Source organism: Sabethes cyaneus, chromosome 3, assembly GCF_943734655.1.
Source record: "Sabethes cyaneus chromosome 3, idSabCyanKW18_F2, whole genome shotgun sequence".
In the NCBI taxonomy this organism is placed as follows: Eukaryota; Metazoa; Arthropoda; class Insecta; order Diptera; family Culicidae; genus Sabethes; species Sabethes cyaneus.
The window spans coordinates 103,302,673-103,325,185 of record NC_071355.1 but is presented as its reverse complement, the minus strand read 5'-3'; the positions used below and the strand labels follow the sequence as shown (position 1 = coordinate 103,325,185).

At 41.0% G+C, this 22,513-nt stretch overlaps 1 protein-coding gene across 1 annotated transcript; it reads right to left on the bottom strand.

Annotated features, from left to right (window-relative positions):
- Positions 1–5,461: 5,461 nt before the first annotated feature.
- Positions 5,462–7,009, bottom strand: LOC128739968 (uncharacterized protein K02A2.6-like). The gene has a single exon (XM_053835474.1). The coding sequence runs from the start codon at positions 7,007–7,009 to the stop codon at positions 5,462–5,464; it is 1,548 nt and encodes a 515-aa protein (XP_053691449.1).
- Between the last annotated feature and the right edge of the window lie 15,504 nt (positions 7,010–22,513).

Here is a 22,513-nt window from a genome sequence, read left to right as displayed (position 1 = left end):
AATGATTCTGACCTATAACATCATACATAATGTTTTGTCCTTTTTATTGATTTTATCATTTTAGTTACTAAGGTGCACCATTTGAACTATGAAAGTCATAAATGGGTATTGGGAGCTGTCCGGCGCTGGGGGACTTCCCCCTAAATATTCAATAAAAAAATTTGAAATAGTTTAAAATTTTGTCACATAGGGTAGATGATCCATTAGTTGCGCTACTAAGCACAATATAACTTCATTTTGCTTGTTTATTGAGGTATATGCTTCAATTAATGCTTGTGGGATATAAATTTATCAAATACAAGGTATTTGTCACAAGGCAAGACAATTGCTTTCGTTGTATGAGAAGCTTTATAAAGAAAAAATGAATTTTCCGATTCAATTATATTGTATCAACATTTGCGCTAATGTTTCCTTGGTTAAGTTTGATGTTCCTTTAGTTGTGGTATTCAATATACATTGCTAGGTTGCTAAGTGAAAAAACATCGTAGCAAAACTATAGATGAGCGCCTATAGTTGTGCGCTCCAACTGCGCGTTGGATTTTGGAAAATTGGCATTTTAGCAAATAATGCTTTAATTTTAAATGGTGTAGTCTAACTACCAATACTTCTAAAAACCTGTTTTATATAATGAATGTAATTGTTTTATCTAAAATGCTACGGTGACGAAAATATGCATTAATAATGAATAGTAGCGCAACTATTGGTACTACCACAACTATTGGATCAAGTACCCTACTTAATTTGTTCTCCCCAACAAACATCGAAGCTGAATTAAAATGCTACTGATTTGGTCACAGCTGATTTAACTCTGAATACAGGTTGTAGACGCTGAATAAATTTAAACAAAGGCCTCTGTATTCTATAAGTATTTAAGCAGCCAACGATTGCGCTGTAAATCAGCTGCTTCACATAATAGTGTCACAAGCAGATTAGGCGCATCTTCAACCTCTCCACAACCCGTCAATATTCTCAATAATTGTGCTATACTAGCTGAATAAACGATTTGCCATCTTAATAAACAGCCCTCCCACGAAACATTTATGCGCTGATTAAATATTTTAGCAGCCATTATTATTCAGCCATAGCTAAATATGCATCGAATAAAATTTATGTAAACAACTGTACAAACTTATTCAGCCGAAATTGGAGAACTTATTCAACCTATTTTATTCGAGGCGGAAAATAACACTTGTTCAGCCTTTATATCGCCTCTGTGCGTCTTGTTTCCAGCTTTGCGCAAATTGGTTATTTAAAAACGCGCATAAGCCTCTATTAAGCTACATTACAGCTTCAAAGCAGCTATTAGCAAGCCCGAAGCTTGACTTAAATGTTTAAGAGCTGAAAAAAGGTTTTTATTTCTAATACTAAACCATAGTTCAGTCACAGATTGAATAAATTCAGCTAAAAAACGTTTGATCAGCCTGGAATTGTTACTTGGGTAGCTGCTTTCAAAGCTGCAATGGAGCTTAATAGAAGCTTTTGCGTGTTTTTAAATAACCAATTTGCGCAATGCTGTCAATTTTATTTTTAGAACGAGAAATAGTTTTGCAATGCTTTTTCAGTCGCTTAATCAACGTCTCATCAACCTTTATGCAGCCAAAAAATAATCTATTTTTAAATTTCAAAAATGGAACGCGTCAAATTTATTTTGCTTTGACGTCGTAAGCTATATTTTAAATTTTGAATAACTTGAATTCGTATATGCAAGCTAATTAAAAATGCAAGTCGTCATCTTTCGGGAATTGAACCGTTTTCTGAAATTAAAAACTTTCCAATTAAATTCTGCTATTTATATTTATTCGTATTTCGCCTACGACATGCAGGCTTCATCAGTGTCTGTTTTTGAAAAATCTTGTACACTGGATCGCCTTAAACCAACCCGTAAATAGCAAGAGCAATTGCTGTTTACGAGTTGGTTTAAGGCGATCCAAGCTGCATAAAGTAAGCACTCAAATGGTGTTTGAACAAACGATGTTTAAGCTACTTTAAATTTCCAAACCCGCTTTCCTCCAAAGGTGATAAACAAGCTTAATAGCGGATTTTTCTGCCAAACAAGTCCTTCTAAACAGCCATAAACATAGAACCGTTTTACGGTTGCTTAAAGGTGTTAAAGTGGCTTTATAAACCAGTAGACGCTTTCATTAGGCTCACAGCTTTCAAACTTCTTTAAAGCAGTTTAAGGGTGTTATAGTAGCTTTACAAACTAATACCAAGCTTTCATTCGGTTCACAGCATACATACTGTCAGATCAAAGAGTTTCGCAATTCGACTGGCAGCAAAAATATGTCAGTTATCGACATTATCGACTGCTTCAAGTGTAAAGATATTTTCACTGTCTGTTCTGCAGATGCAGATGGGGCGGATCATACGATGAGTGCTTATGGATCAAAAGATGGCGGTTCAATTCCCGAAAGATGACGACATGCAATTTTAATTAGCTTGCATATACGAATTCAAGTTATTCAAAATTTAAAACATAGCATACAACGCCATAGCAAAATAAATATGACGCGTTCTATTCCTTTTTTAAATTTAAAAATAGATCATTTTTTGGCTGTATAATGGTTGATAAGACGTTGATTAAGCGACTGAAAAAGCATTGCAAAACTATTTCTCGTTCTAAAAATAGAATTGACAGCATTGCGCAAATTGGTTGTTTAAAAACACGCAAAAGCCTCTATTAAGCTCCATTGTAGCTTTGAAAGCAGCTACCCAAGTAACAATTCCAGGCTGATCAAACGTTTTTAGCAGAATTTATTCAACCTGTGGCTGAACTATGGTTTAGTATTAGAAATAAAATCCTTTTTTCAGCTCTTAAACATCTAATTCAAGCTTCGGGCTTGCTAATAGCTGCTTTGAAGCTGTAATATAGCTTAATAGAGGCTTATGCGCGTTTTTAAATAACCAATTTGCGCAAAGCTGGAAACAAGGCGCCCAGAGGCGATTTAACGGCTGAACAAGTGTTTTTTCCGCCTCGAATAAAAAAGGTTGAATAAGTTCTCCAACTTCGGCTGAATAAGTATTGTACAGTTGTTTACATAAATTGTATTCGATGCATATTCAGCTATGGCTGAATAATTATGGCTGCTAAAAAGTTTATTCAGCGCATAAATGTTTCTTGGGTCGTGCCGCCTGTTTTTTCATTTCAGTAATTAAGATTTTGCCAAAATTATACTTTTCAAAAATAATTCTACTACAAACATTGTTATATTATTTTAGTTATTATACTATTTTATATACATTCAAATTACTAATTATTTGTTCTTGAGAGATCTTTTTATATTCGCAATAACGGAACTTATCATTTATTCCATCAATTTTTTAGCGTAGGACTACGTTTCACTGCAAGCTAAGGTATAATTTCAAAAAATCTAAAAAGGCGAGCGTCACGAAATGATGAAAATTTTTGAACGAATAATTGTCAATTCTGTACGGGTTGTGTTTTAATTGATAAAGTGAAAATCAACGAAAATATTCAAAGTCAACCCAACAAACATTTTTTTTTGATTAATAGCTTATTCAACCGTTGTATAGCTAATAACCGGGTAACAAGCGCTTGATAAACCGTTATGTAACGAAAATGTTTATTGGGAAATTTTCCCGTATATTCTCAATGCGTACGCTTTACTTCTCAGGCAAAGACGACATTTAGACAAACATATTGGAATTTCTGTTATTTCCACTTACAAAAAATGACAGGTGTTCTCTGTTCCAACAGGATGGATTTCATTTAGACCTGATTCTCACCGTCAGTCACGTCATCTAATTTTTTTAGGTACTGCGATTCTGAAAGTTCCTAAGACAGCTTAAATGTAAAGTTAGAAAAATATTGCCTTGAATACGTTTTGAATTTCTACAGTTTAATCTAGATTGCCTATGTGACTTGCTTAAGTATAAAATAATAACAACTGAGGAGAGAACGTATGAGCTACTGAATAGACTAAGCGGCAAAATGATCAAAATAGGGTAATTTGCCTTTCCTTTTTTTTAGGGCTTCCATACCAGTCTATACCTATGAAAATGAATTTCTGTTTGTCTGCCCGTATGTTCCTTATAGAATCGAAAACTACTGAACTGATCGGCGTGAAAATTTGCATGTAGGGGTTTTTGAAACCGTGGAAGGTTCTCATGATGGTAAAAGACCCCTCCGCCACTGGGGGGGGGGGGGTCTGCCATACAAATGAAACACAAATTTATGCATAACTAGAGAACTAATCGAGCAAAAGGAAATTTGGCATGTGGGTGTTTTTGGAGGCAGGATTTTTTTCAGACCCTTAACCTCTTTAGGAAGGGAACTATGACCCCTCCATCTTTTAAGAGCCCCCCCTCTTCCATACTTCCCCCCTCATTCCATACAAATGAAATACACATTCTCCTCTTCCTTTAATAGAGGCAGAAGTATTGTTTTGCATTATAATTAATGTCGGGTATGTGGGTGATTAGTCGATAAAAAAATACTATACGGAACGTTTACTAATAAACATAACTTTTATTAATTAAAAGAATCGCGAAATTTAGAAACTCGCATGACGCGTGACGCGCGGTTTAATATCTTACTTCTAACTGAACGATGACAAGTCAACGAGTACACACTCGGAAAAATCTGTGGATTAGAATCGAGTAGAGTGCATACATAACATTTCCTCCCCCTTCTGCGAAAGAAATTTCAGCTATGGAGAATACCGACGAGGTGGGCGACTTTGTCTTTCCGAACGACGCAATACTGGTGGTGAGCCATCGATTGACCGGCCCGGACTGCTATTCGGTGTTAAGAACCGTCCATTTGGTGTGTCGGATCCCTCAGACGAGGATTCTGACGATGAACTTGATTCTCGGTCGAATTGCGGTGACGTCACGATATCTCGATAAAAATGTGTACGACGAGATGCCTCACCTGTTCCACTCGGTGGAAATTGTAGGGTTCTATTCGAGCTTGATTCACTTGGAGACTGGGTGCACTTCTGGCTGCACTCGTTGTCGTGGAAACGTCGAATTTGATCAACATGACGTTTTAGATGTTTTCCTTGTAAACAATGTCGTAGTGGAGATCTCCCAGGCGAGCAGATACAATTCCTGGGATGCACTTGTCCATTCGAGGATTTCCCGACAGGTAGTAGACGTGTTGTCCAGGTGTGAAGGAACGAAATGACGAGTCAAACGTTGCTCGTTGTTTTTCCGCTTTCTTCGTGCTGACATCCTGTGGTCTGACGAGATCCAACCGGGTTCGGATGTTTCGACCAAGAAATAACTTTGCTGGTGATTCTCCGGTTTCGGAGTGTGTAGCTTTTCGATACTGCTGCAGGAATTCGTTGGTGTCGGTTTGCAGAGTATTGCTGGTTGATCCCATCGACTTAAGTGCATTTTTTACAGTCTGGACGTAGCGCTCGGCTTGTCCGTTTGTTGCGGGATGGTAGGGCGCAGAGAGCTTGTGGTACTTCACTACGCTACGCTGGAGAAACGATTAGAATTCCTCGGCAGTAAATTGAGGACCGTTGTCCGATACAACTGTTATTGGTGCTCCGTAGGCGGCAAATAATCCATCGAGAAGATTGATCGTGGCAGCAGTTGTAGTTGAGTTGGTGATTTTAACTTCGACCCACTTGCTATATGCGTCGACGACGATTAGCAGCATCGAACCTGCCACTGGACCAGCGTAGTCGACCTGTATTCGCTCCCATGGACCGTTCGGGTACTCCCAATGATGTGTGTTGAATTTCGGTGGTGCTGATGCATGTTGTGCACATTCCGTACAGGATCTTGCCGTGTTTTCGATGTCGGCGTCTATCCCTGGCCAGTATACGAAAGAACGTGCCAATCCCTTCATTTTGACGATTCCAATGTGTCCCACGTGAAGGTCGTTCAAGATCGTTTGCCGAAGAGTAGGTGGTATGACAACACGGTGCTCAAAGAGTAGACAGTTAGCAACTAGGGTGTATCTTGCTTCCGGTGACTTGTAACCCAGCTGCATTAAATTTCGTCCCAATTCCAGTTCTTGAATGATCCCTCCAAGGTTCGTGTCCTTTCGTGACTCACGTGCAATGTGTTCCGCTCGCACTGGCAGTTGCTGAATCTGATGTAAGGAAAACTGTTCAAACTCGTCTTCGTTATTTCTTCCCTCGTGGAGAGACAAGCGATTGACATCAGATTGTACCGTTTGGCTTGGGATTCTGGAGCAGTAGTCGGCATTCGTATTTTGACTGGTTGGTTTGTAGACCGCGTCGAAATTGAAGTGAGCCAGGTAATCGGCGTAGTTTGCCATTCGACTAATACACAGCGTAGGGAGTGATTTTTCTGGATGGAAGATTTGCGTAAGCGGCTTATAATCCGTAATCAGCGTGAACTTACGCGCGTATAGGTAGTGAAAGAATTTCTTTACCGCCCAAACGAAGGCGAGAGCTTCTTTGTCGATTTGTGGGTACCGTTGTTCGGTGGCGGACATGGTACAACTGGCGTATGCTATCGGTCGCTCCATGCCATTGCTCAAACGGTGTGAGACAACGGCACCAAGACCAGTTTTGCTTGCGTCCGTTGCAAGAATTAGCGGTAGGGAAGGGTCATATTGCATTAACACTTGAGGTGAGACCAGAACCTGTTTTAAGTCTTGATAGGCCCTGTCTGCTTCGGGTGTCCATTCGAATGGATCGGCTAGCAACATGTCGCGTAAACTTCTAGCCCTTGAAGAAAGATTGGGAATGAACGCACTATAGTAGGTTGCCTTACCTAGGAATAGCTGTAATTCCTCCGGGGTAGTCGGACGTGGTGCGTCACGTATAGCTTCATCGTGCTTATCCGATTTGTGCAAGCCGTGGCGGTCGATCCGATGACCCAGGCATTCGAGCGATGACGTGGCGAAGATGCATTTCGTACGGTTGAGTCGTAGACCATTTTGTTTCATCCTGTCCATCGTTGCGGTAAGAGCTAGCAGGAGCTCGTCGAAGTTCTTAGCGAATACGATGACGTCGTCGTAGAAGCTGACAACGTGATCCAGTCCTTGAAGAATGGATTCCATGCGTTGCTGCCAAAAAGCCGGGATGTTGGCAGCCCCATATACGGCTCTTGAGGGACTAATGAGCCCGTGCGTTGAAGTGTTGAGAGTGAGCACATGACAGAACTCATCGTCGACTGGGAGATGAGTGTAGGCGTCCGTTACGTCCAAGCGGCAAAACAAGGCGGCTCCTTCCTCCTTTCATTTTGTTGAAGATCGTTTCGATTTTCGGTATCGGATGTTCGTCGATAATCATTCTTGGATTGACGGTCGGTTTATAGTTACCGGTGATCCGAATACTTCCGTTCTTTTTCATGACGATGTGGGTTGGCGATGCCCACTCGGAGTAGTCCACTTTTTCGTAGAATCCGGAGGCTAGCTTCTTATCTATCTCGGCTGCATACCGGTCACGCAGCGCAAGAGGCACGTCTCTAGCCCTCGCGAAAACTGGGGATGTCCCTGGTTTCAGGTGCACTTTCGCAGGTGGTCCTTCGAGCTTTCCAGGAATGTCGCTAAAGATACTGTCGAAGTTGTCCAAAAGCTGCGACAAGTGAGCTGCTTGATCCGAAGTAAGTTCGGTGCTCGTGAGTGAGTTGACGGACTGATCTGCAGAGAACATTTGGTTCAAATTGATCTGTTTAGCAAAATGAACAATCCATTCGCGCCCGAAGAGAGAATCGGATTTTCCAGCCACGACGTATAAGTTTAGTCTGCGCGATGTAGATCCGATGGATACTTGCACAGGGAGACGACCAAGGCATTGGATGCGATGTCCAGTGTAACTGGAGAATTGCCGATTCGTTGGTAGCAGCGAAAACTTCGGCTTGATGGTTCGAAGCTGTGTTTCTCCTATTATTCCACACGGTGCTCAGGTGTCCAGCTCCATTTGCAGGCGGCGGCCATCGATTTCGACATCGATGAGTTTCTTTCCGGTGAATGAGACGTTGAGCACTTGATGAAAGGACTGCACGAAGTCCGCTTCGGAAGTCGGCGTTTCTTGGGACTCCACCAGATCAGTAGAATTCTGAGATTTATCGGATCGGCAGACTTTGGCTATGTGACATTTCTTGCCGCAGGCGTTGCACCAGACGTTGTGGAACCGACATTGACTTCTCAGATGCTGTCCGCCACAGCCGTTGCAGGGACGTGATTCACCAGTAATGTTCGGGTGAGCTTGCGTTCGTTGTTGGAAGAGTGGCAATCGTTGACGAGATTGAGGCGACTTCCTTGTTCTCGGCTTCTCGTAGCCAAGTTTGTTGGTAGCTTCGGGGTACGCTGGCGGTGGTGTGCCAGTATTGATCTCTCGGGTCGTGTTCCGGGTCGCTTCCAAGGAGTGTGCGATGGTGTACGCAGCGTTGAAAGTATCCGGGTTTTTTGCGATGATCTCGTCGCATACGTCTCTTGCTTCGATCCCATGCAGGAATTGTTCAATGAGAATTCTGTCTAGAAACTGGTCGTATTCGCAGTAGGCAGCACCCTGCTTCAGCCAGAGGGCAAACTGTGCGATGGTTTCGCCCTTTTGCTGAACGATGTTCCTGAATTTGACGCTCTCGACGAACTTATTCCGTATCCGGTCGAAGTGGTTGACAAGGGTCGTGCGTAGATCCGCGTAGGGAACCTCTGCTGGATCGCGGGGAGAGATGAGAAACTTCAGGGCGTTATTCAATTCGGCCCCCATGTGGCACGGGCAAAATTTGCGTGTTGGGCTTCCGGGATGCCACTCAGTTTTATCGCCCATTCGAAACAGTCATCAAATGAAATAATCAGCGACAGTCGTTCCTTCTGATGACCGGTACTCCTGTACTGTGAACGGAGGAGCTTTCGGCGATGGAGCAGCAGCGTCTCCTACCGAAACCTGTTGAGCGTGTGCGGCGACGGCACTTCCATTCGATGCTCGGAGGGCTTGTGCAATCATTGCGGACAGAGCCTCCATAAACTCGGGATTTGCGGTAGCCATTTTTGATCGCGAGAAGAATGCGCTTCGGTGCGATTCTAACCTTACTTCTGTAGCGAGAGAAGTTTTTCGACTAATCCCACTTCTGACACCAGAATTGTCGGGTATGTGGGTGATTAGTCGATAAAAAAATACTATACGGAACGTTTACTAATAAACATAACTTTTATTAATTAAAAGAATCGCGAAATTTAGAAACTCGCATGACGCGTGACGCGCGGTTATTATCTTACTTCTAACTGAACGATGACAAGTCAACGAGTACACACGAGTAGAGTGCATACATAACAATTAAATTTTCACTTCTCAAGAATTTCTCATAACTAACTTCCGCACACATTGTTCCGCTAATCGACTGTGAATTAAGAATATGAAATTTTTTTTCCTATTCACGAAAATTGTTACACGCCGGTAATATCATTAGGGGTTTGCGGATTTAGTCTCCAGAGAAATCGATAATTATTGGTATTGTTTTAATCAGACATCTAAATAGTTGGATCAAGTAAGAACGGTAAAGTAGCGCCTTGCTTAGCGACCTTTGCGGATAGTGTGCAATAAATAGACAAAATTCTAATTTTTGTTCAATTATTAACCACAATAGATCAAAGAACTGGTCGCAGTGGTCCAAGGTCCCCAACAAGGAAAAAAAATGTTGCTTTTTGTTGAGATCTAAAAGCTTAAATTTGATGAGTGATTTCTTACTTACTTCTTACTTCTTACTTCTTACATACTTTGCCCCGGTCGTGTTTTTCCACTACCAGTAAAAAAGGTATTTTTCAGAGTTCTTGTAAAATAGAAAAAAAAACATTTTCTAATGCTCAACACCATTGCTTAGAAAATATCCTAAAATGTTATGCACATACCACAGTGTGGTTGAAATACTGTTTTTTTTTAAATCTAGTACAGTTTGAGCTTAGGTGATACTCTTTGCCCCCTCATATGTTGTGGTTTTGGAGTTTGGTACCATCATTCTAATTGATCCACGAGTGCTCGTGGGTTCGAATCTTAGTAGAATCAGGTCATTGGATGTCAAGTGACTTCAGGATGAGTTTATTTTCAGGCCCCTCATTATCCTTCCTTCATGCTGAATTCTATATTAGCCACTTAACAGAGCAAAAACTTTTCACGTTTATAGTTAAGCGCACTGGTCAGCGGAACGCAACGAGTCCTTGTCTGGGACTAGAGATAGTACTGGCAGGGAGAAATGAGTGGTGGATACAGTAGTGCAAGCTTTAAGGGAACAGTAAACTCCATTACACACATAAAATTATTAATAAGCGTACCTATCGCTCACTCAATAGCGATTATAGTGTTTTGCACGGGCGAACATAACCTTGCTTTTTGACGTCTATCAGTGGTTTGTTTACATCGACTTAGAATGCGGGTTCTTAAAATGATAAAAGTAAAAGTGAATATTGTTAAAGGTGTCTGCGGCTGGTCAGAAAAACACAAAAATCCCATTCCATCAAGTAGCTTGAGGAGAACACTGCTGGACAAGCCGCTTTTGAGACGTTTAACTCGAATTTAATTCCATGACAAAAAGTGCTCCGATTTTGCTCAAATTTTGCATGTTTGTTTCTTTTTTGAAAATTTATGACCCATATTTTTTATTTGACGCTTAGAGATCCCCCTTCTGATTTAGGGTGGTTTAAAACTTTTTTAAAACATTCATAACTTTGGTTCACTCGACCGATTTTAATAATTTTGATAGCAAATGAAAGATATGATGATGAGCTTTTAAGAAAAAGCAGCCTAAATGAGCTTTCTGTGAAAAATATTTGGTTGAAACCCAAATTTTTGCTTACTTTTAAAATCATTGAATTTTAGTGTTTTCATGTTGTAATAGCTCTTTTTTAGTGGTACCCTAAGCGCAAAATAAAAAATTATGATAAGAAAATTAGGGAAAGGGAATAAATACACAAGGTTTGAACTAAATCAATTGATCAAAATCGGGGTATTATACTTTGACGGTCCAAAACTCAAATTTTGTTTCAATATATTTCTAAATAAATGATTGCATTTATTCAAATTCCTCTAAAAAACGAGGAACAGGAGCTCTTAGACATTAGGCCGTATGAATAAAACAGTTTTTTTTTCATGTGTGGACTCATTACTGCGATATCGCCCGGGTGTTTGCTGTATGACCTGCACTGCATTTCTTTTTGCTATAATCGCTATTGAGTGAGCGATATGCTTATTAAATTTATGCGTGCTTGTGTGTATTGGGGTTTACCCTTCCTTCAAAGCTTGATCTACTTTACCCACTTATTCTTCGCTGCCAGCACTACCCAGGTAACCAATAAGCATTAAGATAAGCAGTAAATCAGTCGTTTATTAGCATCCCTGGCGTTTTATACTGCAGGTTGTTGTTTATCAGCTTTTTGACTGCATAACTGTTGTAAATTGGCATCCACAATTCTATTTAAATTCTTCTTGTTGGTAACTAGCTGCAAATAAGCATTGTCAGCACTATAAGAGGGCTAGCAGTAAAGTAGCCGCATATTTTGCCAAAATAGCATTTAAGTAGCATTTAAGGCAACTTAAATGCTTATCGGCTTGCTTTTAAATTGCATTGGAAATGCTTATTGGTTACCTGGGTAGCCCATATTATAGCCGTCCCTGGCGAGGACTCATTCGTACCTCTGACCAGTACACTTAACTATAGGAGGGACATTTACGCTGTCAGGAGGCTTCAGTGAGTAAATATATAGAATTCAGCATGGGTATGTGGAGGGGCCTGAGAATAAACCCATGCTAAAGTCACTTGACATCGAATGGCTTGATTCTACTAAGATCATTGGCGGAACTAGCGCTCATTCCTAGGGGGGGCTATAGTCCTCGGAATTTTTTTCAACCGTTTTATTTCGTCGGCATATTAAAATTTAATGCACATTAATGCCTGGAATCTTATAACAGTCATGCAAATAAACTTTACTATGAAGTTTTCCGTACCTATAGTTATCTAACTATTGGTTTTTCAAAAATTAAAAAACTTAGTCAATTTTTCTAGGGGGGGCTAAATCTTTTCTAGGGAGGGCTTAGCCCCGCCTAGCCCCCCCCTAGTTCCACCAATGACTAAGATTCGAACCCACGACCACTCGCTTGTCAAAGCAGACTCGGTAACTATGCGGCTACGGAGCCCCCCTAATAAAACAGTTTACTTTGCTTTTGGATTTTCCCGTTTAAATCGTATGGGAGCATTTGCACTATACCTTTTATTCATATGGCCTATTATTTCAAAAAGAACATGCCGAAATCTGTGTATGAAATATAAAAAGTGTACAGGGTGATACAGGTGTACCCGGTTGATCAATTGAGGGTTAAATCTAATTTGCTCAACGATGATTGTTGTGCTTGACTCTGATCAAAGTTGCTATTTGCTGGAAAAAGTTCTAACAATATTTTTTCGAGTTCAACATTTGGGCGATTTTATGAACTGTACTCTACCAATATGCCTGGTGTTTTCGATAGGGAGCACGGATCGATTTCGTGATGATACGATGATATTTGTTGCCGTTTGCTTGCTATAGTCTCTGTAGTTTTGACGAACCGAAAATGAGTTACTTTGTCATTTCTTTAGTCAGTTTCTTTAGGGTGAGCTACAGAGACTATAGATTTAGAGTGACTATATATAGAGTGGCGACAATGTCAAAATTGGAATGATAATTATCTGTCAGTGTCATTCCAATCGAGCAGACGACCAATCCAACGCGTATGCAGGAAAGAGAAAGAAAATACTTGGAAAATACGCATTGCATACTTATGGGATGACATCCACTCTGTATATAGTCACTCTATATAGATTATAGAGGCGCCGAGACACTCAAAACCCGCTAAATTTTGAACGAAAGCGGAGAATTACCTTTATTCTGGTACTCTTCGTTTTGTTTCAAAATTTAGCGGATTTTGAGTGTCTCGGCGCCTCTGTAATCTTTAGTCTCTGTACTCTCTGTAGGGTGAGCGGTTCGTAAAAATAGCGTTTTAGCGTTACGTAATATTTAAACGGAACTCTAGCTACGGCTGTAACTGCAGTTCAGTTCATCTGCTTCTAAGCTCGCTTCATTGCTAGAAAATACTACTTTATCAACAAGTTAGTTAAATAATCGAATTCGCTTCTCTTTGTCATCTAGCGGTAGAAAACGAACAAATCGAATGCAAGAAACAATGAGAGGTGGCGTGAACGATTGAAAATTACTGCTCGAATAATTTCATATTCTTTACAGGTTTAGTTGCTAGATGGCACTTATTGTTATTTGGATTCTGTAATGCAATGTAGGTGTCGTTGCCCTGAAAGTGCCTGAAGTTGCGTACAATGTCGGTATCAACTTGCATAATATGGCACGAAAGAAGAAAAAATGCTGCTTAAGAAAGATGGGAACTTGTGTGTGCAGAATTTTGTAAGCATTCGATTAGCGGAATGGATGACAGATTATTTCTGTTTGAAATTTTTCATTGATTCATTACCATCAATTGCTTGCATGCGAATTTGAAATTTAGGTGATATGGATTACAGGCATACAGGCATTTGAGGGCCATAATCTCATTTCAAATAATATATTTCATAGAACATTGTTTAAAAGATTTGGATGCTGCGAATAATTTAGAGTAAACAGAAAGGTAATATAAAGTAAGGTAGGCGTGATCAGTTCAATGCGCTGCTGATTGCTGGTTGGAAAAATAAAGAGAAACGAAATAGAAGCTGTTATTATCGTAATTCAACTTTTTTATTCGTAAGTAGTGTTATTAACACGTGCTGCTCAAGGTAGGGAGATTGATCGTAGCTCGGTCCATTCTGATTGTTTCACATGGTACTCATGGACTAATTCGCGTCATCTACAAAATCACAATGTTTTTCGAAAAAAATTTAGAATGCATGGAAAGATTGATTAAAGGCGATTATATTTCTAGAACCCGAAACCGAAACCTTGTAGAAGACCAGTTGATTTATTATTTAATTTTAATGATAATCAAATTATGACCTTGGTTCGGCCTATGTTGATCGTGGTACGGCCCATCCATGATCTTGGTTTGTCCTATTCCGTTCTTAAGTTTCCAAAACGAATACTTTTATATATTAAACAATTAGAAACGGTATAGACTTACTTCCGGTGCTTATTATAGTCGTTTCTATTCTACATACCGATCGGAGCCAGATCCGATCAGAAATTGCGCTTCGATCGGAATACAACGTTTGCTATATAACACACGTCGTTCGGGACATTTCTGATCGGAACGGTCCCGATCGGAATATAGAACCGAGGCGAGTGTTAAATTAACTAGTAGGGCACGGGGGGTCAGCCCATTAAACGATTGCATCTGTTTTCTCGGGCTAGACCTAGTTTAAGTGGAGTGGTTCTAATGCACATTTAATACAAAACAAATTTACTAACATTTATGATAAAATAGTTGTAACATGTTGAATTTATCTGTCGGTAAAGTATAAATAATAGCGAAAGAAAGGGAACATAGGCTGAATTTAGAAACAGGCCGAAAATATTCTCCCGTACCCTACATGGTCAATATTCTGATTACAAGAATTTCTCGAATAAGGCGATTGGTGGTGCCCTACGCCCAACGCGATATCTCAGCTGTTCAATATTAACTAATAAAGTATATTTTTGGCAGTTGACTAGATTATAGCAGATACTAACAATGTACCAAAAAGCAACTTCAATGGTTAATGGGCAAATAAGAAATCGCCGTGGGCGTATAGAACCACCCACCGTCTTATTCGGGGGACTGCAGTATTTCGAATTATACAAATTCAGACATTTTTTACATTATGCGGTCATGACCAGGGCCTGGCGTCGTCGAAACAAATAATTGAAACTGACTTTCTCTTACCTTCGCTTCATTCATGGAGTGACTTGCTTCATTTGTTGAACAGCACGTTTCAAGCAAGCTTCAGTTGAAGTTGGTGGCTGTTTCAATTGACGACGGCAGAAAGTCAGACACGATTTGTCGACATTGACTAGGTTATTTATTTATTGTTTCTTTGTCTTCGAAAATACTCGTACAGACTGTTGCTTAAGTTAAATTCTTAATTCTATTTAAAAAATCGTTCTTACTAATATGAAAGTCAAACTGATCGTAGACAACGTTAAAAGCACGAATGTAGGCACTGAATGGGTTACTGTACCCATAGTTTGTCCTATTGTGTGGCAACAGAAGTGCATCATGAGTTCGGAGAATGCGTGCTGGAGCATTTATATTTATGCTTGCAAGTAATGATGGACAGTCGCTACGGTTTGTGAGAACGTCAAAGATAAACACTCGTTGCAATCTTAGGCGCCTAGCGGAGAGTGTTTCCAAGCCAACCAGTAAACAGCGCGAGGTATTTGGAGGCAACTCTGTAGCGTTAGTCCAGGGGAGTTGACGAAGGGCAAACCGTATAAAATGTTTTTGGACTCGTTCTAATTTCAGGGCGTGCGAGACGTGATAAGGTGCCCATACTGGCGCTGCATACTCAAGTATACTCCGTACCAATGAGCAATACAGCGACTTAAGAGCATATACGTCTGTAATAAATGCTGTATGGCGGCGAACAGCACCCAGAACCGAAAAGGCTTTAGCAGCAGTTAATGCTACATGCTCATTGAATCGCAGTTTGTTATCTAAAATCACACCTAAGTCACGTATAGAATTCACCCGCTCGAGGACGGCCGAGCCAATCTTGTATGGGAACTCAGTAGTAGTTAGGCAGCGAGTAAAAGATATTACCTTACATTTCTTGATGTTTACAGCCATTCCGTTTTCGTCACACCACAACAAGAGTTGATCGATGTCGCTTTGCAAGGCGGTGCAATCTTGGGCGGATGATATCACCCGAAAGATTTTGAGATCGTCAGCGAAGAGTGATTTCCCGGATGATATCCGATATGTGAGGTCGTTTACGTACAGAATAAAAATAAGCGGACCCAGTACACTCCCTTGAGGAACTCCTGAGGTGACGTTGAATGTTGTTGAGGTTTCATGGTCAACCTGTACAAAAGCTTTTCGTCCGGTGAGGTATGATTCCAGCCACTCAACTATCCAACTCGGGAAGCCAAGATGGGCAAGTTTGTCGATTACGAACGTATGCGGAACAAGGTCGAAAGCCTTCGAAAAATCGACGTAAATTGAATCTACTTGGCGACGGGATTCAACTGCAGGGAACAACGTGTTGGTATAAGCCATAAGGTTTGTAGTTGTAGAACGACGTTCAACGAAACCATGCTGAAACTCGCTGATCAAAGGTTTTGCAGCATTGCTCAGGAAACGATGGACGACTGTTTCGAAGACTTTAGCAAGGCAACAAAGTATCGATAGTTATCAACGAGTTGAATGCTTCCTGATTTGTGGATTGGGACCATTTTAGCAATCTTCCAAATGGACGGGAACGTGCAGTCAGCAAGAGAACGATTGAAAATCAGAGATATCGGGGCAGCCAGTTCTTGCGCACAGTTCTTGATGATAAACGGCGTCAATCCATCCACCCCAGGACCTTTTGATACATCTAAATCGTTCAGCACTTCAAGTACATCCCTATCCGAGAAACGAAAGTTCGGGATATCCACATCGTATGATGGTATCAGACGAAATCTTTCCGGCTTGGATGCGGGCAAACTGGCGCGGAACACACTTTTAAAGAAGTTAGCAAACAGGTTGGCAGCTTCTTTGGCTGAACTGGAAACACGTCCTTTGTACTCCACGTTACTCGGTGTGCGTTTTGACGATCTGTGGGTCCTTATGAAAGCCCAAAATGACGACGGATTCGATTTCAGGTTTGATTGCACCCTGTCCACGTACGCTGCATAGGACACTGTAAGCAAATCATTGTAGTCACTTTCGATGATTCGTAGACGATTACTGTTTTCTACAGATCTGGTGCTAAAGAATCGGTTTCGGGCTTTTCGAACCTTATTGCGTAAATTTCGGAGCTGAGGAGTCCACCAAGGCTTGCGGCTAACGGAGGACGTGCTAATTCTGCGGCGTGGTACAACCCCATCGAATATGTCATACAACGCGTCGTAGAAGGCATTTACGGTCTCATCTACGGAAGAACAACTCAATCGTTGCGTCCAGTCGATTGTCGAAATATTATTGCTTAACAAGCTGAGATCACATCTTCTAAAGTCGAGGACAACGTCATCTATCTCGGCGTTATTACTATAATTTGGCACCGTGAACTGTGCGTCGAGTCGTAAAACAAACGGTTTGTGATGCTCGTCGATCTTTAACAGTGAGAGAGGTGGGTCGAAAAGTTCGACGTAGTCCGGAACGTTAACATATGCTAAATCAAGAATTCTGCCGTTGATGTTACTCAGCGCATTGATCTGCACAAGACCTGCTGCGGAAACCGATTCTATCAGCACTACTTCTTGCTCTGTTGACACATTCGTTGGTAAGTATCCGTTGATATCGTCGTCAAAGTGCCAGCGAAGGTTGGGGAAGTTGTAGTCACCTAAAGCTACAAGAATATCACAAGCCGACAGTTTGTCACATACGTCTTGGATGGCTCTAGCATGAGCGTTGTAAATTGCAGGACTAGATAGCGGTCTGAGGTAAATGCCAACGACATAGATTGAACGGTGCGCTAGTTCAATACGAATGATAGCTTGTTCTAGCTGATTGCAATCGTCCACTGAAATTGAACTACAATGATGACCTTCTTTGACAGCTATTAGTACTCCGCCACCTCTCGACAGTTCACTTGTACAGTCGTTTCTATCGCACCTGAATATACTGTAATCTGAAGATATTTCACTATTCATGATGTCCGGGCGAAGCCATGTTTCCGTCAGTACCAGAATGTCATAGTCGCAGCTGGAAAGCATCAACCGAAGCTCGTTCGTTTTAGTTCGTAACCCCCTAACATTTTGGTAGTAGATCGTCAAAAAACGTTCGGTTGTTATGGTAGACGCATTAGAGGTAAGAGCAGCAGTATTTTCGTTGATTATTTCAGGATGGATTTCGGTCTCAGGATGCGCACTGCTGGAATCCAGAGGATTTTCAGGCGGGAGAAGGGATGAACAAATCGAATACTTGCCTGCGGGTGAAATTCGGAAAACCCCGTCCCTTTCCACGAAAACAGGCCCGGGATGACATTGTTGGCAGGAACCGATTAAATAATGAGAATGCCTGCAATCGAAGAATGGCACGACTGTTTCGGGTAGGTAGGGGTTTTCCTTACGGCTTTCGCAGGTGCATCCCGGGGAAGGCTGATTGATGAGCATGCGAATATTTTGAGGTGAACCGGATTGATCGTCAGCGGTGGTAACCACAGGGCACGTTATACTGCAATTCGAAAGTACTTCAGGCAGGATGAGGGATGAATAATTCAAATACTCGCCTGCGGGTGGAATCCGGAGAACCCCTTCCCTTTCCTCGAAAACAGGGCCGGGATGTCTTTGATGGCAGGATACGAACGAATGACGTGATGACGACCTCTTAAAGATGAGTTGCAAGCACGGTTGCCAGTATGCCAGATAAATCTGGATTTTGCCAGATTTTTGACTGCGCGCCAGACAAACAGACAAAGCTCGAAATCTTCCAGATATTTGGCAATGTGCCAGATTTTTGCCAGATTTCCGATCCACTGTCTTGCAAAAAGGTCATCACTTCTAATTTTGGACGAAATTTTGCATCTACGGTGAGCAAAACGAGCGAGATTTTTTGAGGAAAACGCCTCCCCATCGGACTAATTAACCACCAGATTTTTGCCAGACACTTTTATTCGTGTTCTCCAGATTTTCGGGAAAACCTGTTGGCAACCTTGGTTGCAAACCAAATTTGCTTTCACCATTGAAGATATCGCATCGTTGGTTACGTCTGGTCTAATACGTGACAGATAGAGCCAGAACTTATTAACTGGTTTATCACTGACAGGTACCGATATCACGTTCTGACTAAGCTGCTTTGACCCGGCTTGACATTCAGTTGATTTCTGTTCTGAACTATCAAATCCTCGTGGTCGTTTAGCGGCTCGAGTTGATTCCCCAACTATCGGCCATCGATTGAGTTTTGGGGTCAGAATTGACGGAATGGTCTTCGACGACATTGTTGTTATTTCCGTTCGGAGACTGTTGATTGCATCCGTCAAGGCTGTCATAGGAGATTTCTCATCCACTTGCCTTGATAAGGATCGGAAATGGGAGTTTTCAAACAGCTCCGCGCATTTGTCACACATCCAATAAAGATTATTTCGGTGTGAGGTGAAATAACCCATCAGGGCACGTGTAACACCAGAACACGACATATGAAACATGCTGCCGCAATACCCACGACAAACTACAAGCTCGATGCCAGTTTTCCATGGTTGAGGATGCTAAACCAAATACTATTTCTGATTGGCGTTACGGTGACGGAAAACGTGAATCGACTTTTTGGGTGTAGCAATGACGGTCTGTGACGGCAAATCTGAATCGATCTTTTCTGTTGACGCTTGACGTTCCAGAGACGGTTAATCAAAATCACACGATGGCGCTGGGTGTAAACAAAAGCTGATTGCACTTCTAAGCAAACAGAACGGGTAAAATCACTTATCACTTAGCACTAATTATGGATTTCACAACAATGATGCGGTTCGAAACGATATTAGTGGGCACTGTAGATAAATTACAAAACAGCTTAAAAGCAATTACTTGTACAAAACATCGAAAAATATAGGAGCGATTTGACACATAAACATTCACTGTAGGATACACTTATGACAGTTAACTTTAATATGCGTAGGAAATGTTACTCAAATTCAATTTATTTGCATTCAAAGTTGCTGGCCTTCTTCTGAATCCTTGATAGAAAAGTACAAATGAAAAGTTGAACCCGATAGTCATGATGAAGTGAAACACGTTTCGCTGACGCTGACTGAAGCCAGTTTGAAACTGAAGCAGTGCTGCTTCTGTTGAAACTGAAGCTTCACTGCTTCATTGTTGAGTGACGCTATGCAATTGAAGGTGACGTTGTCGGGCCCTGGTCATGACATTGAAGCATGGAAAATAGCTTTAGATATATGAAAATAATTTTCACCGAAAAAATCAGAGGGGTTGTGTATAAGACACGACCGCATATATAGGTGACGCAGGACTACGTAAGTCTTTTTGTAGTAATAGTGGCATGTATTCATGCTTGTAATCATTCGATTCTTCATGTATACATGCTATATGCAACATATATACATGCTACATGCGTTGTATGTAACATTTATCAAAGTAGTAACATTGCATACGTTCAATTCTCAAAAGATTGTGCATTTGAAAACAATTTAACAAAATCAAGAACACAAACTATTGCTTTCCTGTTACCTTACTGAAATTAAAGATTGTTTTTATTATCCATGGTTTCCCACGTTGAAGGGATTTTACCAATTCAATCCTATTTTACCAACAGCACATTTTTCCACTACACTTCTAATGAAACGGCAAGCATGCGTATTTATACAGAGTCGTATTATAACCGAACACTACAGCTGTAGCACATTTTTTCAACACAGATATCAAGTTTGGCGAGGTTTAATCGTCTCGCAGTAAAGAATTTGCGATCTGTTGGGACAACGAGCTTGTGTCATTTTTTCTGGCAAACTTCCCTAACACTGACATCAAATTGGACTAGGTTTAATCGCGTTCGTAAGAAGTCTGTTGGCACGAGGGGGCTTTGTTACTCTCTCTGGCGTACTTCCCAAGCAAGGACATCAAAATGGTCTAGGTTGAACCGCGATGTTAAGAAATCTTGTTGAAATGAAGAAACTGTCACTTGTTTTGGCTTACTTCCCAAGCACAGATATCAAATTGGTATAGGTTTAGATCATCGTAAAGAATCTTCCAACCAATCACGAAGCGAGAATTCTGGTAAAACATAGGTTCGTTATTTTCAATTTTTCAATAGTTCAACATCAAGAATCCATACTTTTCTTCATTTGGGTCAATTCTTAGAAGATTTTCCGATCGATTGGTGTAAGAATATTGAAAATCGATCGGAAAACCGCTGAGCTATTAGCGCTCAAAACCATTCATTTTTCGTGACGCTCGCATTTTTCGATTTTTTGGAATGACACCCTATCTCAAAATTTGCCGTAAGACGTAGTCCTACGTCAAAATCAACTAAAGTGATATCATTTTACGGTGACAAACTCTAACAATACAAATAAGTTTTAGTGTACTTTTGTTGCTAAATATAATATTCCTTTTTCACTTTATCTAAATACCAGTGTTAAATAAACTTGTACCGTGGACCCCCGTTCGTTTGACCGTTTTTAATCTGAACACTTTTTAATTTGAACCCCGCTGGTTTGCACGACGTGCAAATTAAAAATGGTTCAAATGTCATTCTCAACATGACATCATTTGCTTATGCAGACAATGCACATAAACACGATTTGTTTGTACTGATCTAGCGTGTTCAATCTGTTTCACAATGCGTTTTCCCAACGATTATGGTAGAAATCTGATCGGAGAATGAAATATTCGCTGCTTGCAACTGCCAACTGAATCAAACCACCAAAACAATAACAAAGAACAGGGCGGCCAGTTCACACAAGCTCCAGCATATTTAGGGTTACCAGTTGTTCAAATTAAAAGCTAACCCCGTTAGTTTGCATGAGGAATCGTTCAAACGAACGGGGGTCCACTGTATATAGACAATAATGCGGTTAGTTCAAATAAGGTTATTTCAGAAATAGTTTTTAACTTCCAGTTGGCCTTGAGGTACAACGCTGATCTAACAAGCCAAGTGTCGATCGGGAGATGCTATAAGCACAGACTAACAGACGTAACAATTCGAACAAATTTCCTAACAAAACGTCGTTTCAATGACACCCCTAAAACTTGGAAAAAACACTAGCATGACCTGGTGCAGTCTTCGCGCTACGCAAAGCTGCTTGCTATAAATTTAGTAATGCTATAAATTTACTTGTATATTATCTGACAACAGCGCCAGCGCAAACGAGCGGCGTTCTCGCGCAGCGACTGTTGTTTGAGTCTTGGCTTAAGTGAATATTTGAAACGATCGTTTTTATTGGCGATGGAATGAGGTTTCAGTGTTACGTCTGTTAGTCTGTGGTTCTGTATTCTAACCACCCCATCGGCAGGCAACCATGTTTTCGCCGCCAACATCTCGTGTGTGCGAAAATGAGATAGCATGTCAGCACTGCGTTTCACTCAACTGCCAGCAGTCTGATTTGGGCCCGCTGTCACATTTTGAGCCCAGGACATACAGTCGCTGACGTTCACTGCAGCTCGATATAGAGATGTCGATGGGGTGATTCTAACAGCTGCCTTCGAAAAAGGACAGAATTTATGTCTAATTTCAGAATTTTTTCCAATGGATCAATAAAAATAGCTGGTTTTGAAGTTTAGTGAGGGTTGTCTTTTGCTGGACTAGCATAGGGAAAGAAACCCTCACTCGGGTTGTTTACATTTTGCAGATTGGCCCTTTTGAAAAGTTGGTCCCGAAATATACTTAATTAGTCTAGAATTGCTATATCATTGATTCACAGACTGTCTGTGATTGATTCCTATGTGAAACGAAATTAGATAAAAACCCGATTTAATCCACCTAGTGGTGAAAGGAACCTTTGTTATACGGTCTTACTTGCTCTT